Consider the following 14,020-nt stretch of genomic DNA (forward strand, 5'->3'; position numbering starts at 1 on the left):
GGAGAGAGTGTTACGCCGGTATTCGCATAGCGGTCATTTGAAAGGCGACTCTGTTTATGAGCTTTATTGCTAAACTTGTGTTTGTGCATGATGCGTTTTATTACAGCTTGTTTAACTGCGTGTGTGTGTGCATGAATGAGCACGTTATGGCTTTGGCCATAACGCTTAACAATCTAAGAGATTGTTCTCATGTTTATTGTCATCATGAAAGTTACCGAACTTTCTAGAATCGTTGCAACACGGTTGCACTTGGATATAAGGTGTTGCTTTGCTGTGTATGATATCGATCATTCCAGCGATCGGTCTACCATTTCCTGTTGCTTTCCATCTCATTGTTATTCTTGCTTGTTGTGTGATTAAAGTTATAGTTAAGAACTATTACTTTCACTTTCCGTCAGCACAATATACGAGTATATTACGCAGTCATATACGGCACTGGCCCCTATTACTGTATAGCCTAGTTTGGTCTAATTTGAGTGGAAACGGGAAATTCACCTCAACATTTTTGATTCTATGTATATCATAATTAAATTTTGCTAGCACGATCCAAAACTACTGTATAGTGCGGCGACACTTTTGGCAGGACACCCACTTTGGCCACCAGACATTTGGGTCACTTAACAAAAAGTAAAAAAGCTTAAGAAAACCAGCAACTAGGTACACAGTCCGGCAAACATGCCCTACGGACGCATGCCCCCCATTGCCACTTTCACCAACATGTTCAGTTGGTAACCCTGTGGTTAGACTGAGGCATAACTTTACGGGAAACCTGGGTTTTCTTTACTCAATTGGTGGCATTTTAGAAAATGTAACCGGCATTACCAAATCCAACAATTCAGGCTGCATTCAGCAGCTAATACTATCAGGCAGTACGCATAGGCGCATTTTGTGGCGGTGGTCGCGCGTAGCACCGCATAAGCCGACACCACATAAATCCTGAGGAGCCAAATAGGTTGATTATGGTCTTCGCGGTTTCGAAACATATATGTTTTCGCAAATGCGACGCTAATGCAGTCCGGGCGAGAGGTCGAGGTGTCATTGCACCACTCCATGTGTCGTTCCACTTGCCATTGTACGACAAATTCCTCTAATAATACCTGTTTTACGCCCTGGCAGTCGAAACTTTCGGCACATTCGGTTCGGATTTTATGGCGCTCATTCGTTTCGCTGGCAGAAAGATTCGCGACGTGCCCTCGTTCTACTGCGTTTTTGAAGCAGAGATTAACCCGTTGACGGGCATTGGTGTCTGGAAACGACAAGAGGTTTTTGATTTTTTTCCCAGCGATCGGCAACAGTTATTCGTTGTCCCATAACGTATTAAGCAAAAGGGGACTTTAAAGCAGCAATAAAAACACAATTTGAACTTGTGTCTTAAGTTAATTAAGAACGATAGGTGCGCGAAAATCGCTAATTTTGAACTTTCTGACGTCTCGTAGGTCTTGCTAATTAACTAATTAGTGGATGAATAATTAAACCCGAGATAAATCAACAAGGTACAACTGGCAACCCTCTATTCAAAAAATGTCTTACACTGAATCTAAAAGTTGAACCATAGATGACCACAGTCCCTCAAAAACGTGTGTCGTCTGCCAACACCATTGCCCGTGAAGGGTTGTGAATACACGGGCGGGTGCACTTTCGACAGATTATTTTCATTACGTAAACGGAATAAGTTACTAGCGAATTTTAGATTTCACAAAACAAGTTCCGTACAGTTCGACTTTCGTGTAGGCGTTGGCGTTACGGGTTGATTTACGTCCGTTCGCGACGTAAGGCGCCGTAACCCAACGTCGTTGGCTGACGCGTAAAAACTATCTGCCTTACGCGGATCTGTACAACGGCTCAGCCATATGGCTGAGCGATAAGCCAGCGTATGCTGCCTGTGGATCTTTTTTGTGTGCTCTAACCGCCTCCCCGCTAGCAGGTTGGTCACGCTCTCGGCACTCTCGATTCGATTTATTTTTCAGCTGTACGTCACTGCAAGTGTGCGTCCGTACAAGCATTTTAAACGATGTTCATTCTGCTAACGTACTGTTTATGTTACGCAGTACCTTCTAGTGTACGGAGCCTAAACCATGTGAAATCTAAAATTCCCTACTGTCGGTTCGGACGCAAAACATGCGCCATGTGGTTTTGGTTGTCGAAAGCTGGCAGAAAATGGGGTTGCTGAACGGCACCCCGGGCGGTCGGAATGGTGGTCCTGATGCGTTAGTCCTGACTGTAATAAGTGTAATTCTACCGCCAGTGTACGTAGCACTGTAAATGGCTGCACAACCCTGCACTCTGCTGCTCTCTGCCTTCGATATGAGTACCGAACACCGCTTGGGCAAGCGAAGCAGCGCAGATTTAAAGAAACAGGCGAATTTTGAGTTCTGACCAGTCTCGGGCGACAGCAAGCTGTAATGACCACCTTAGTGATGTTGACCTTTGCGATAGCTTTATGTAGGTTACATCCGGCCGATAATGTGTTAGAAAAGTGCGAATGACCACTAATATTTGGTTCGGCGCCAATCGCCTTTGCAGCTGGATTATACCCGCCGCTTTCCCCATTCCCACCACTGCGGCTATACCAGGAAACGTGCAAGTCCGAATGATGCACGCAGTGTAAAGGCGGCTCGGCGTGTTTAAAAAATAAAATGCAGCAAGTGCAATGTTAAATTGCACAAAGGCTGCTTCTTGAAGTGCCGTATGAGAGAGGGATGAAAGTTTGCGAAGGAATATTGTCTATCGCTTGTTTTCTATATTGTTTTGTATGTGTAGTAGTGGTCAAAATGCAAGGAAACGCTTTTTAGCAGTTTTTAAATTTTTGCTGACCAGTGGTCAAATTGTTGACCACTTCTATACTCCTGTTTTAAATTACTTTTTTTGAGCCATTTAATGAAACCTTTGTTTTAACTCTATCCCTATCAGACTAATTATTACAAAATTAGGCGTTTTTATGCTGTAGACCGTCCATGGGCATTGGCGTTGGCAAACGACATAGTCATCACCGCTGACCTATGGTCAGCACAAGCTCGCAAAAAATTCCCATTCTTAATTGAATTTTTTCATTGGGAAATCCCGATTTTCAATAGGAAACGCGCACTCCTTCGGGTACCGCCCGCTGGAGGGTTAAGTCTATCTGTAGTGAAAGGAAACGCCGCTGCTGTGTTGGGTACTATGAATATGCGTCCTAGAATGTCTGATGGCAATAACGATTTTGGTTGTTTCTTTAACGTTTAAATTTGGATCATTTTAAGTAGTATTACGCGAATGCATATTTTGTAATATCGATCGATGGCCTTTGCCGAATAAAGAGAATGTCAATTCCTCTAACCGGAATCAATGAATTAGTGTAGTCAAAACGAAGCAAGAATTATTACGATGGATTAATATGATTATTACACATAGTGATTAATATATTGCGAAATACAGTACCGATCCGTTTGGATGGATCATGGGTAAGCCGCTCTAACGCTTACAGTAAAGTTCAACTTTAGATAAAATAAAGTTGGACTATTTTTCAGCTTTATATCTTTTTGTTCACCACACTGCGTATGTACGTAATAATACAGTTATGACAGTATAACTGCAGGCATGCTTCTTCCGACTACTGACCAGTAACACGCTTACCCATGGGCATGATTCATCCAGATTCCAAACGGATCGATACTGTAGTCGTACTGCACAAGTGCATCCCCCTCTGCTTACCCGGCACGCATGCTTAATTTAGACCAGTCTCACTGAACTGCGCCATGTCGGCGTACTGAACAGGAGCGCGTAAAAGCAGCCGTTGAGACGGCGGGTGAAGCAAACGCACGTCCATGCTTATTCCATCGACATCAAAATTTAATGGTGTTAGCAATTCAATAAGCATTGCACGACACGGCAGGCTGGACTGTTAGTATTATTTTATTGCGGATCGCTCTACCACTACACGTATTCAGGTTTCAGAGCAAAAAAAGAAAACGAATTTAACAAACTACCACATTGTGCTGTCAAGTGTCACGGATTTTCTTGCTGTCGATTTAAAACAGCACTAATTTTGCGTATTTGCGTACAATCTGTTGCGGACTAGTCCCACAATGGAGATCCTTCTACCAAACTTCCCACCAACGCGTCCCGAAGTTCCGTATTACTCCAAATATCACAGTGTATTCTCAACCGAGGGCGTTGCCATGACGTATCCCCCGTTTTGCGAAAACATTCCACTGGGACAACAGCTGGAAAACAATAAGGTAGGTTTCTTGGTACAGGTTATACAAAATTAATAGCAGAGATAGTGCATGGGCTTAATTATCATGAAGTGAAACCTGACTGGGCGTGCTAATGTTATTCGAATGCTGAAAAAATTACAATTTGTTTTTCCGTGTGACATAGCCAAGAATTTTCAATGTATTATGATCTCTGATATTCTCGGCCATTATTCTAGTCTTTTTTATATACAGTAAAACGTCCTCGTACGTACACTCCCAAGATACGTACACCTCTCACTTAAGTACGAAAAATTCTGTACCGAAACTCTCCGTAGACTACAGTACAGGGGGGAACCTCTACGTGACGTACACCTCTACGATGCGTACACGTACACTTTTTCTCGGTACCGCTTAAGCACTAAACTGTACACAATCACCTCGAACATACGTACACTGGCGAGTCAGAATTTGATTTTTTAAAATATCCGATGGGAAAATCGTGAAAAAACAAAGAAACCAGCTCAAAATTGTAGGTTTTCTTTTGTTCTGAACTGATTCGGACGATGTTTTCTGTTCGAAGTGTGTGGGAGAAACTTTTCCGCCTGCTTATATGCTGTAAAAAGATAAAAATTTCTGTGAACTAATGCAACATAATTACATTTCAGAATTGCACGCTGTGTACAGTGCAGTTGCATGCAGTATACTGAGCACTCCACAGTGGGGCAGTGCCCTCATTATACAGTCGCCCCCCCAGGGGGGCTTGGGGGTGGCGATTCTATGTTACGTACACCTCTGAGTTACGTACGAAATTTTTTTAACGGAGGTGTACGTATCTTGGAGGTTTCACTGTATAAGCAAATTTTCAGTACATTATATTGGTTTACTGAAGACTGTTTCAAAGATTTTTTATTTGTATTTTCCTTTATTTGTGATTATTTATTTGTTTGTATTTTCTTTGCTTGTATTTTGTATTCATTTTATTTTTGTATATAATTTTTGCATTGGCAAATGCCAATGCGAATTGGCATTTGGGTTACGGATTTACCGCTAACCACAGTCTGGCGACATTTCTCTAAAAAAGCGCCGTTGCCTGAGTGCAGTGCAGTCGAATTTAGTTAACCGTAAATTAGCAAATTTTGTAAATGATGTGTTACCTCGTGTTTTTAATTATTACTTTTTACTTAGGGATAGCAGTTATAGTATAATACAGTGTACTTACACAGTTTCCGGCTTGATGAACACCAAATTATCTCAAGAAATGCCACTTTTACACGTAAAAACAGTAGGTTGCCAAAACATTTTGAGGCTTTGCTTTTAACGTAGTACGCCATCCAGTGCCTCAATAATAGCAACGGAAGCTGGAAAATATGAATATTTAATTTTGTCGCCGAAGTAATAGTTTCCTTGTCCATCATGTTTTGTGATCTTTGAGCTTTAATTACTGTAATTTTAAAATTAATGAAAACAAATTTCAACTGCACCATCGCGAGGCTCCACAGAAAAATACTGTAAACGCACAATTATAATTATAGCGACAATCGCCAAAGTGCTACGTTGCGGTTGAATACTCCTGAAATTTCTTCTGAAGTTACTGGTTTCTGTTTTTCAGCCTGATGACGATTCAGAGCTATACGACACGCAATCCAAGATCCTTAAGCCAAACGCCGATTTTGCATCTCACCCGAACACAATAACCACCTGCGATACTGCGTGCTCCTTGTCCGTTCACAGAGAAATAACACACAGCTCGCAAAATGTGGTTAAGAAAGTCAGTACACAGGACGGTACAAGGAACGCTGGAAATACACGGTGCATGGCAGATGGTCTGCCTCATGTCTGCGTTGCCAGTAGTTTGGTTAGTGCTGCCTCCACAAGTCGGGACGAAATAGCACACGGTCAGTGTTGCTTCGGCAATAATCAGCATATTATACAAATGTAAGGAGTTAAGCACATGTTGTCACGCTGCAGATTCCAGAGAGGTCATCGTTTGTGTTGGGGGAATAACGCGGACTCAGCTCTTAGCGGATGTGAACTGCTTCGATCCTGTTGCGCTTACCTGGTCACCATTAACGCCTCTTCCGCACGCTGTTAGGTATCCTGGCGCTGTGAGTCTGGATGACGGTTCGATTTTTGTTTGTGGCGGATTGACGTCGCCCGGCGAGTATGGCCGGGTACTGCCGACCGTCTTGCGACGCGATCCGATGACTGGCCAATGGAATAACGCGGCACCCATGCAGCATGCCCGGGAACGCGCGGGTGCAGCCGTGCTCCACAGTCGCATCTACGTAGCGGGTGGTCAAGGTTGGCGTGGCCGTCTGACGGACGCCGTGGAGATGTACGATCCACAGTGCGATCAGTGGCGGTCCGTAGCGCGCTTGCCAACGCCCATGAATGCATTCGCCATGGTGGCGCATCAAGACTATTTGTACACGTTCGGAGGGCGTTCACCTGAAAGATATCTTGACTCAGTATTCCGTTACGATCCACACGTGGACACGTGGAGTGAACTGGCTGGGATGCGGATGAAGCATGGCTCCCTCTCCGCATGTGTTGGCTCGAGCGGCTTGATTTTCGTTGTTAATTTCGGTACGGAAACAATCCCGAAACGATGAGATGTCGCCGACAATGGCTGAAAACGTGATTGCAGAAATTATTCGAAAGAATTAACTTAAGGGAAGTGGCCCGGTACGTGGTAGATTTGTGTACCTGGACGAAAACTTTCTCTTTCGTGCACTCCCAGACACTTCCTTGCTTTGTGTTATGACATTCTGCAGCTAGATGATTTGTATACACGGGCGTGAAAACCGTTTGTGCGCGCAACATCCGGTTCAAGAGTTATGGCTGTAAAAAAATTCCAAAAAGTTTATATGCATTCCGGTGTAACAAAAATCTCGTTTTCAAGCGATCTTCCAAAAATTTTGCATGGTAACGCACATTTGCAAGAAGATCGTTTTTACATCGAGCCAAAGGTGTACCATTTCTTTCAACTTTTAAAAGGAATTATAAAGACCGGAATGCATTTAAGCTTTTTGGAATTTTCTTATAACCACAACTTTTGAACCGGATGTTGCGCGCACAAACGGTTTTGACGTTTTATGTAAACAAATCATCTGGCTACAGGATGTCGCAACACAAAGCAAAGAAGTGTCTGGGAGTGCGCGAAAGAGAAAGTGTTCGTCTGTGTACGCGAATTCGATACCATGTACCGCGCCACTTCCTTTAAGCAGCCCTAGTATGTATTTTCATTGTATTTTAGGGTAATAACGGCAGAATCTCCTCCTGTAGGTCAAAATGTCGCGGGATCCATAAAGAATCCCATGGAGGCTTACGACACCAGAGCAAATCGATGGCAAACTAAGGGTAGGAAAGAGAAGAGTTACACACGTGCACGTGCAGTTACATGCACGTGTTAGTTACACACACGTGGTACTTTTCGTGAGGCCGTTTCTTGGCTCGTTTCATGCGCCGTACCAACCTGTGTAGCCCGAGTAACGAGGTTGAGAGGTCAGTGACTCCTTGTATGCTATACGCGCCGCGTTTTGCTACCGCTCGCGGTGGCGAAGAAGTGGAGCTGACGGATCCCGAAATTGGCCGCCGCGTACTGTGGTTTGCCGCAGGTGGCAAAGATAGCTGTGCCGTTAGTAGACTACGAAATGTTAGGGTCGCCTACTATAACTTTGTGTAGAATATACCGCAGCTACGTTTTTGTTGCGTTTTTCAGCGAGAACAAACCAGAAGAGGATATGCCAACCGGGGACCTGTCTCGTGGGAGAAACGATATACGCCGTTGGCGCAGACGAGGAAGTTGGACAGCCTACAGGTCGCTCCATGGAGTGTTACAATGAAATCGCTGACAGGTGGACCATGCATGGAAGCCAGCTACCAACCGGAGCCAGTGGCGTGCGTTGTGTGGTCATCAAATCATCGATCATCACACCATAATTGTTGGTCGTGCTTAATATAGCGTATAACAGGCGAGAGTCGTTCCACTTGCTTTTTGTTTCAGCGTTTAAGTTTGGAGATTATGACGTGCAACGCTATGAGCATATTGGGTACAGTCCCTTCTCATGTTAACTGGGACAAATTCTTCATCTGATTGTACTATACTGAGTGGTTCTCGTTGTTGTGCATATTGAAAAATAAACTATCACCCATATAGCGTAGTGTACGTGGCAACAACACCTGCCATGGTGTTATTGTTTTTTTGTCCAGATTATTCTATTTCTACGTTTGAGCAGCTCCAGTCAATCATGGGCCCGATCGTGGCAACTGGCGGGAAGAATGAGGCCTCAATCCTTCCGGCCTTGCTACGGCCTTGATTACTGGAAGCCACTTACTCACTACACTTGGATTTGACTGCAGTAAACAGTCTGATTAGAAGCCAAAATATATGATATTCCCATCAAGGAACTGATTCAGCCCTTAATGAAATAAATCACGCTAATTAGTTTACCATAAAGTTTTAAAGTTTAAATGCTGCTAGAACCAACGCTGAAAATTTTTTGTTTATTTGTTTATGTTCACCTCACCTTTTGGTTATGTGAACATTACCGGCGGATTCATGGGTCTGGATGGGATGGTCTGGATTGTCTTTTAACACAGGCCTTGACCCTTGGGAGCTGGGAGTGTCCTTCGAATCATTACGCTTCCTGCACTGTTTGTGGCGTTTTGCTTGATCCAGATTCCAGTTAAACAGTATATACAATCGTGCCAGTTCTTGCAAAGTCGAAGAAAAGTCCGTAAAAGGCACTTGATCGTTAGTTTGCACTTAGCAGACAACTGATCTCGAAGTCCCGACAGGTGAAGAGCTGAAGAAAGCGTCAACGTATCAGCGTTATGCCGACGGCAGGCACAAGCTCCTCCCCAGCACAGCCGCGCCTTGCGCGACGCTGTGCGCATCCTCCCACCCAAAGAGCCAATGAATTCTGGAGTGCACCAAAGAAGACCTACGCATACGCGAAGGTATGCACCAAATATCCCGTAGGCGTAGTGTAATACCGTGACCGCGACACCGCCGAAAACCCTTTTTTATCGGGCACACGATACAGGACTAATTTGCAAAGCTTAGTATCGCATAATCAAGCAGCAGAGTGTGCGAACACGCGCTGGTTAAAAAGCTGAGATGATACTCTGGGTCTACGGTAACTTTCCGGCACCTGATACGAGGCGGCGTGCCGGTGCAAATCACCGATATCGAGAACACAAGAGCTCGTTCTGATAAGCCCACTACGAGGATTTTATAGTGCTGGTTAGTGTACTAAAGACGCAAACAGATAGCTGATAAAACAAACAGTTTTACGGAAGAAAAACTTGAACGTGTAAAGATGGACACGTGGTAACGCATGAAGGTGTACTAATCCGCCGAAACATATGCTACTACCTTGGCCGCAAATCGAAAAGAATAACCAGTCTTTGCTAAAAGACCTTAACACAAACATTTAATTATCTAAAGTTAGGCTTATTTTTTCGGCCAGTTACGTAATAAAAAGTGAATAATTGATCGTCCAAAGAGAATATCGCGCGAAACACCATAAGCCATTCCGTCTGTCCGCTTTCAAGTGTGTCCAAAAATAAAAAAACGCAGGTTCCCTTCATTGGTGCGACGTGGTCGTTGGAACCGCTGACGATCATTTGGGCAGGAGAACAGCGCAGCCTGTACGGGAAAAAATTGCAGGTCTGTAAATATGTATCTGCTATATGTTGAAATGATTTTGTTTTACGGAATCTCGTTTGTAAAATTCCTGTCTGTACTTAAAGTAATCCAATAGAATACCATCTTGGTATATTGCAACTAAGAAAACATTTGCTTGCTAACCATTCGACAGGATAAGAGCCGAACACTGTAGCCCATCGCAGCGGTCTGCCGGAATGTGGCTGTCGTGAAGGGTCCATCCAATATCAATGTCGGTCTCCTCGCACCACTGGATTTCCGTTCCAGGTCCATGGCGCGCAGTCGACTGCCCTCCTAACATGTACAAACGCGTTCCAACGCGAGCGATTGCCCCTCGGGTGCGCAAGGGACTCACAGCAACTACAAAAATCAGTACCTGCAGCCGAGCACTACCACAATGCCAATAAAGGTACACGAAACATTCCAAGCACCAGCTAATCACGAAGTCTTCGCATTAATTAAGTGCACCTGACTTTGTCTGAACGTACAAAGCTCAAGAAATAAATGTAGATTATCAGACTACATACATGACATTCTTCGTAATCAATGACGCAGTCTATAATTAGGCACTTTAACTGGTATACGTACAGCCCCGAACGGACTTCTTCTGCAGTGGATCGTAGATTTCCCCCGCAACGAGGCGTGCTCGGGAGTCTGTGCCACCTAAGGACAAAATATCACAATTTCAGTGTAGTATCTGTATTTGCAGTGGCTAAGTATGCATATAAATCTATGGCAGTATTATTTTGGGTCGACGATTCCGCGGTGCAGCTTGGCAGTGAACTGCGCACGCGGCAAGCCTCAATGTGCGACCGACGCAAAACTCTCCTTGCACAACAATTACGTACTTAATTTTCATGCAACAGCGTTGATCGAGTGAAACGCATGAGAAAAACGGTCTGGTATCTGCATGACTGTTTCTTCAAACTGCATCTACGGTCTCTGAGTTTATCTCTTGCATTGTTAACTGCACGCTGCTGAAAGCCTGAGCCCGTTGGTTTCACGTTTGAGCTACGGGCAACCAGACAGTACGTCACTGAATCAAGCCAGTGTAATTACTGTAATGATAGTGCAGTACCGTACTATCACATGCTACCAAAGTGCTACCTGCACCTACATACCGGAATCTGAAGTGCCGCAATGTTTAAAACAGTTTGCTGAACAAGAATGCGCACTGCAGTGACGTACCCATGACGTAAATCAGTCCGCTGCTGCCGGCACACACACTACATCCGATGCGCGGAGATGCGAGACCAGCAACTTCGCTCCATGCATTCGCAGCGACATCATACAGCAGCACACTGCTAGTCAATTGTCCTCCAAAAACGAACAGTTGCCGACTGTGCACGGCTACCGCACATGACGTTTGCGCTACCGGCAGACTGGAGACGTAGTTCCATTCATTGTGGATCGGGTCAAAGCGCTCCACACTGTCCAATTCCGTCAGGCCCATACCATTGGCACTAATCCCCACTCCGCCGACAACAAACACAAATCCATCTACAACCCCAATACCCGCCTCGGCTCGCGCTGTCTGCATCGGCTGCATTTCTTGCCAGCCATTCTGTGCAGAAATGTACAGGAAAACTTTGTCCGTTGGGCGCGCGTTGAGACCTGCTTGTCCTCCACACACGTACAGATCCCGCTGGCCTACCACCGCAATACTGGCTGCGGAAACCGAAATTGGCAGCTCCCCCAGTGAGACCATGGCTCCTGTGGAGGGCGCGAAGCACATAATCGTGGAAGACCGCAAGGTTCCGCAAAACGCGATCACTTGCAAAGTATCTGAAAGCAACAGACTATGATAGTGCGATTCTGACCAACCGATGTGCAGAAGTATCGCTCACCATACGACAAGCGGGGTTTGTATCCCGCTGTTTCGTGTTGTTCTCGGACCTGGAGCACCCGGTCACGTAGAACAGCCGCATCGTTTCCACCGAGCTCCGCTAAAACGGCCGCCATGCCGTCCAGCGCAGCATCGGCTAAGAAAGGCAGACGAACGTACTGATACAGTTGAACAGTAAACATTTGACGCTCATCAGGCAGATGGTCTATCCACAGAACAACAGCGCTCAGAACATCCATTTCCGTAAGCACACGAACATCGTCCGACGCAACCAGCGACACCAACTACAAAGCAGATAGAAACTTCAGTGCTGACACTGTATTACGGCATCTTGCGTGACTGAACCCCGATCAGAAAAGCCATCGCGCGGTTCCTGTCCAAGCTATCCCCAGTATCTCAGGCCGCGTACCTTGGACTCCTCCAAATTCAGCGCCAAAAAGGTTGGAGCCTGGGAAAGGTGCATGAAGTACTGCAGAGAATACTGCTTCGCTCTGTCAGCGTTGTCCAGATCGCCGTGGTTTGTGTGCTCCGCCAAGTTCCACAGAGCCACACAATTGTCCACATCAAGCTGCCGGAGCGCAAATTCCCAACACCCCCTGACGATCTTCCCGTAATCCAGCAGCTGGGCAGCCTCGACCACGTCTTGCCAGTCATGGGCATCAATCGTAATTGAGCCAAAATAAGCATAATCTAGCAACCTAACAAAATAGTTGCTTTGAAGGATCGAAACATGCCATACCCAGCACCGTTAGCAGTTTATTTATAGCGTATGGATTTCTGTTCAAACCTACAATTTTACGAGCACAATTCTATCGCTGGATGAACAGATTCACTTACTTTTTCAACACCAGTGTTGATACTGTCGGAAAGGTAATAGGCTTCGCCATTGATGCTTCGGTCATTTCAACGGTAAACATCTTTTCGAAATACGTAGTGCTGGCGCTAAGGATTACTCGGTGACAAGGGATCTCCGCACTGGTATCTGCGCCCACCAGCACTACATCGCAAAACTGACGATCCTGCCACAGTTCGCGCATACGACTTTTTGTCGATGGATCAGACTCGATGGTCACAGCAGCTACCTCCATGGCGACTGAAAGGAAGTTTTTCTTGAAACTGCGAATTTTAGACAGTTGTCTTCAGTGTATGCAGCTAATATCAAGCCTGTACAATCAAGAATCGTTATCGAGGAGCCAATGAATCAGCATCGAAGTTTGACGATTACGAAATCTAAAGTTGCCCAAGATGAAAGTGTTTAACCACCCAAAGTCGGCGATTACCACATGACGGCTATTAATTTAACCAACTGCTTCTTCATTGTGACTTTACGTGACGCAGTAACGTCGTGCGCAGTACGACGTTACGACGCTACGACGTTACTTTTTGGCACTATGCACTGAAATTAACTTTACCGTCGCCATTAATTTTTCAAAAGGTATTTTCGAGGTAAATTCCAACACTCAGTCGCGAGGCTGCACTTTATATCTGCGCACGCTTCACCTGAAGCTTTGACGCGCACGGACCTCGCAGATTTTCTAAGCGAGAGAGGTCCAAGTTAGTACATTAGTGGTTCGTCGGTTGTAAGCAAGGGTACACCGACAATTCGCTGACCACTATCCAATTGACCGACAACTTGCTGGCGACTTTTTGCTGACCGACGAAATGATGACCCGACAGTTTGTTAAAACGACAATTTGCTGAATGGCACGGAACGGCTTTTTCTGAACACCGACAACTTGTGGACGCAATTTTGCTGAATTGAGAAACCCAAGGAACCTAAGAAAACTAAGAAACCTAAGAACCTAAGGAACCTATGAAACCTAAAAAAACTAAAAAAAACTAAGAAATCCAAGAAACCTGAGAATAAGAAACAAGAAGTAAATGTATTTTATTGGGCAAAGGCCATCAATGTAACAAAAACTGCATTCGCGTTATACTGCTTAGAATGATATAAATTTAAACGCTAAAAAAACGCCAAAATCGTTATCGCCATCCAAAATCCTAGAACGCATATTTAAGGCGCCCAAAACAGCAACAGCATTTCCTTTCACTACAGCTGGACTTAATTTCTGCTTCAAAAATGCAGTAGAACGAGGTTCCCGTGTCACGTCGCCAATCTTTCCGCCAGCGAAACGAATGAGCTCCATAAAATCCGAACCAAATGTGAAAAAAGTTTCGACTGCTAGGGGAGAAAACATGTAACCCATCCTTTCCACGTAGGCGTATTTACGGCGTTTACAGCCTTCGGTCAAATGTGTAACACAACCGGATGCACTCGCACTTTCCCGGACATGCGATGGGGCTACCGTGTTCCAGCATATAGTGTCC

The 14,020-nt window shown here is 45.0% G+C and overlaps 2 protein-coding genes across 2 annotated transcripts; one reads left to right on the forward strand and one right to left on the reverse strand.

Annotated features, from left to right (window-relative positions):
• Positions 1 to 3,939: 3,939 nt before the first annotated feature.
• LOC129601826 (kelch-like protein 12) lies at positions 3,940 to 8,250 on the forward strand. Its single transcript, XM_055500734.1, has 5 exons — positions 3,940 to 4,217; positions 5,785 to 6,070; positions 6,144 to 6,761; positions 7,461 to 7,535; positions 7,897 to 8,250. The coding sequence occupies exons 1-5, from the start codon at positions 4,065 to 4,067 to the stop codon at positions 8,115 to 8,117; spliced, it is 1,353 nt and encodes a 450-aa protein (XP_055356709.1). The 5' UTR covers positions 3,940 to 4,064; the 3' UTR covers positions 8,118 to 8,250.
• Positions 8,251 to 9,802: 1,552 nt separating this feature from the next.
• Positions 9,803 to 11,808, reverse strand: LOC129601823 (kelch-like protein diablo). Its single transcript, XM_055500730.1, has 5 exons — positions 11,694 to 11,808; positions 11,035 to 11,631; positions 10,435 to 10,509; positions 9,991 to 10,206; positions 9,803 to 9,828 (listed from the first exon to the last, which is right to left on the reverse strand). Exons 1-5 carry the CDS (start codon positions 11,806 to 11,808, stop codon positions 9,803 to 9,805), a joined length of 1,029 nt encoding a protein of 342 aa, XP_055356705.1.
• Positions 11,809 to 14,020: the final 2,212 nt, after the last annotated feature.

Source organism: Paramacrobiotus metropolitanus, unplaced genomic scaffold, assembly GCF_019649055.1.
Source record: "Paramacrobiotus metropolitanus isolate TYO unplaced genomic scaffold, Prichtersi_v1.0 Parri_scaffold0000281, whole genome shotgun sequence".
Classification (NCBI taxonomy): Eukaryota; Metazoa; Tardigrada; class Eutardigrada; order Parachela; family Macrobiotidae; genus Paramacrobiotus; species Paramacrobiotus metropolitanus.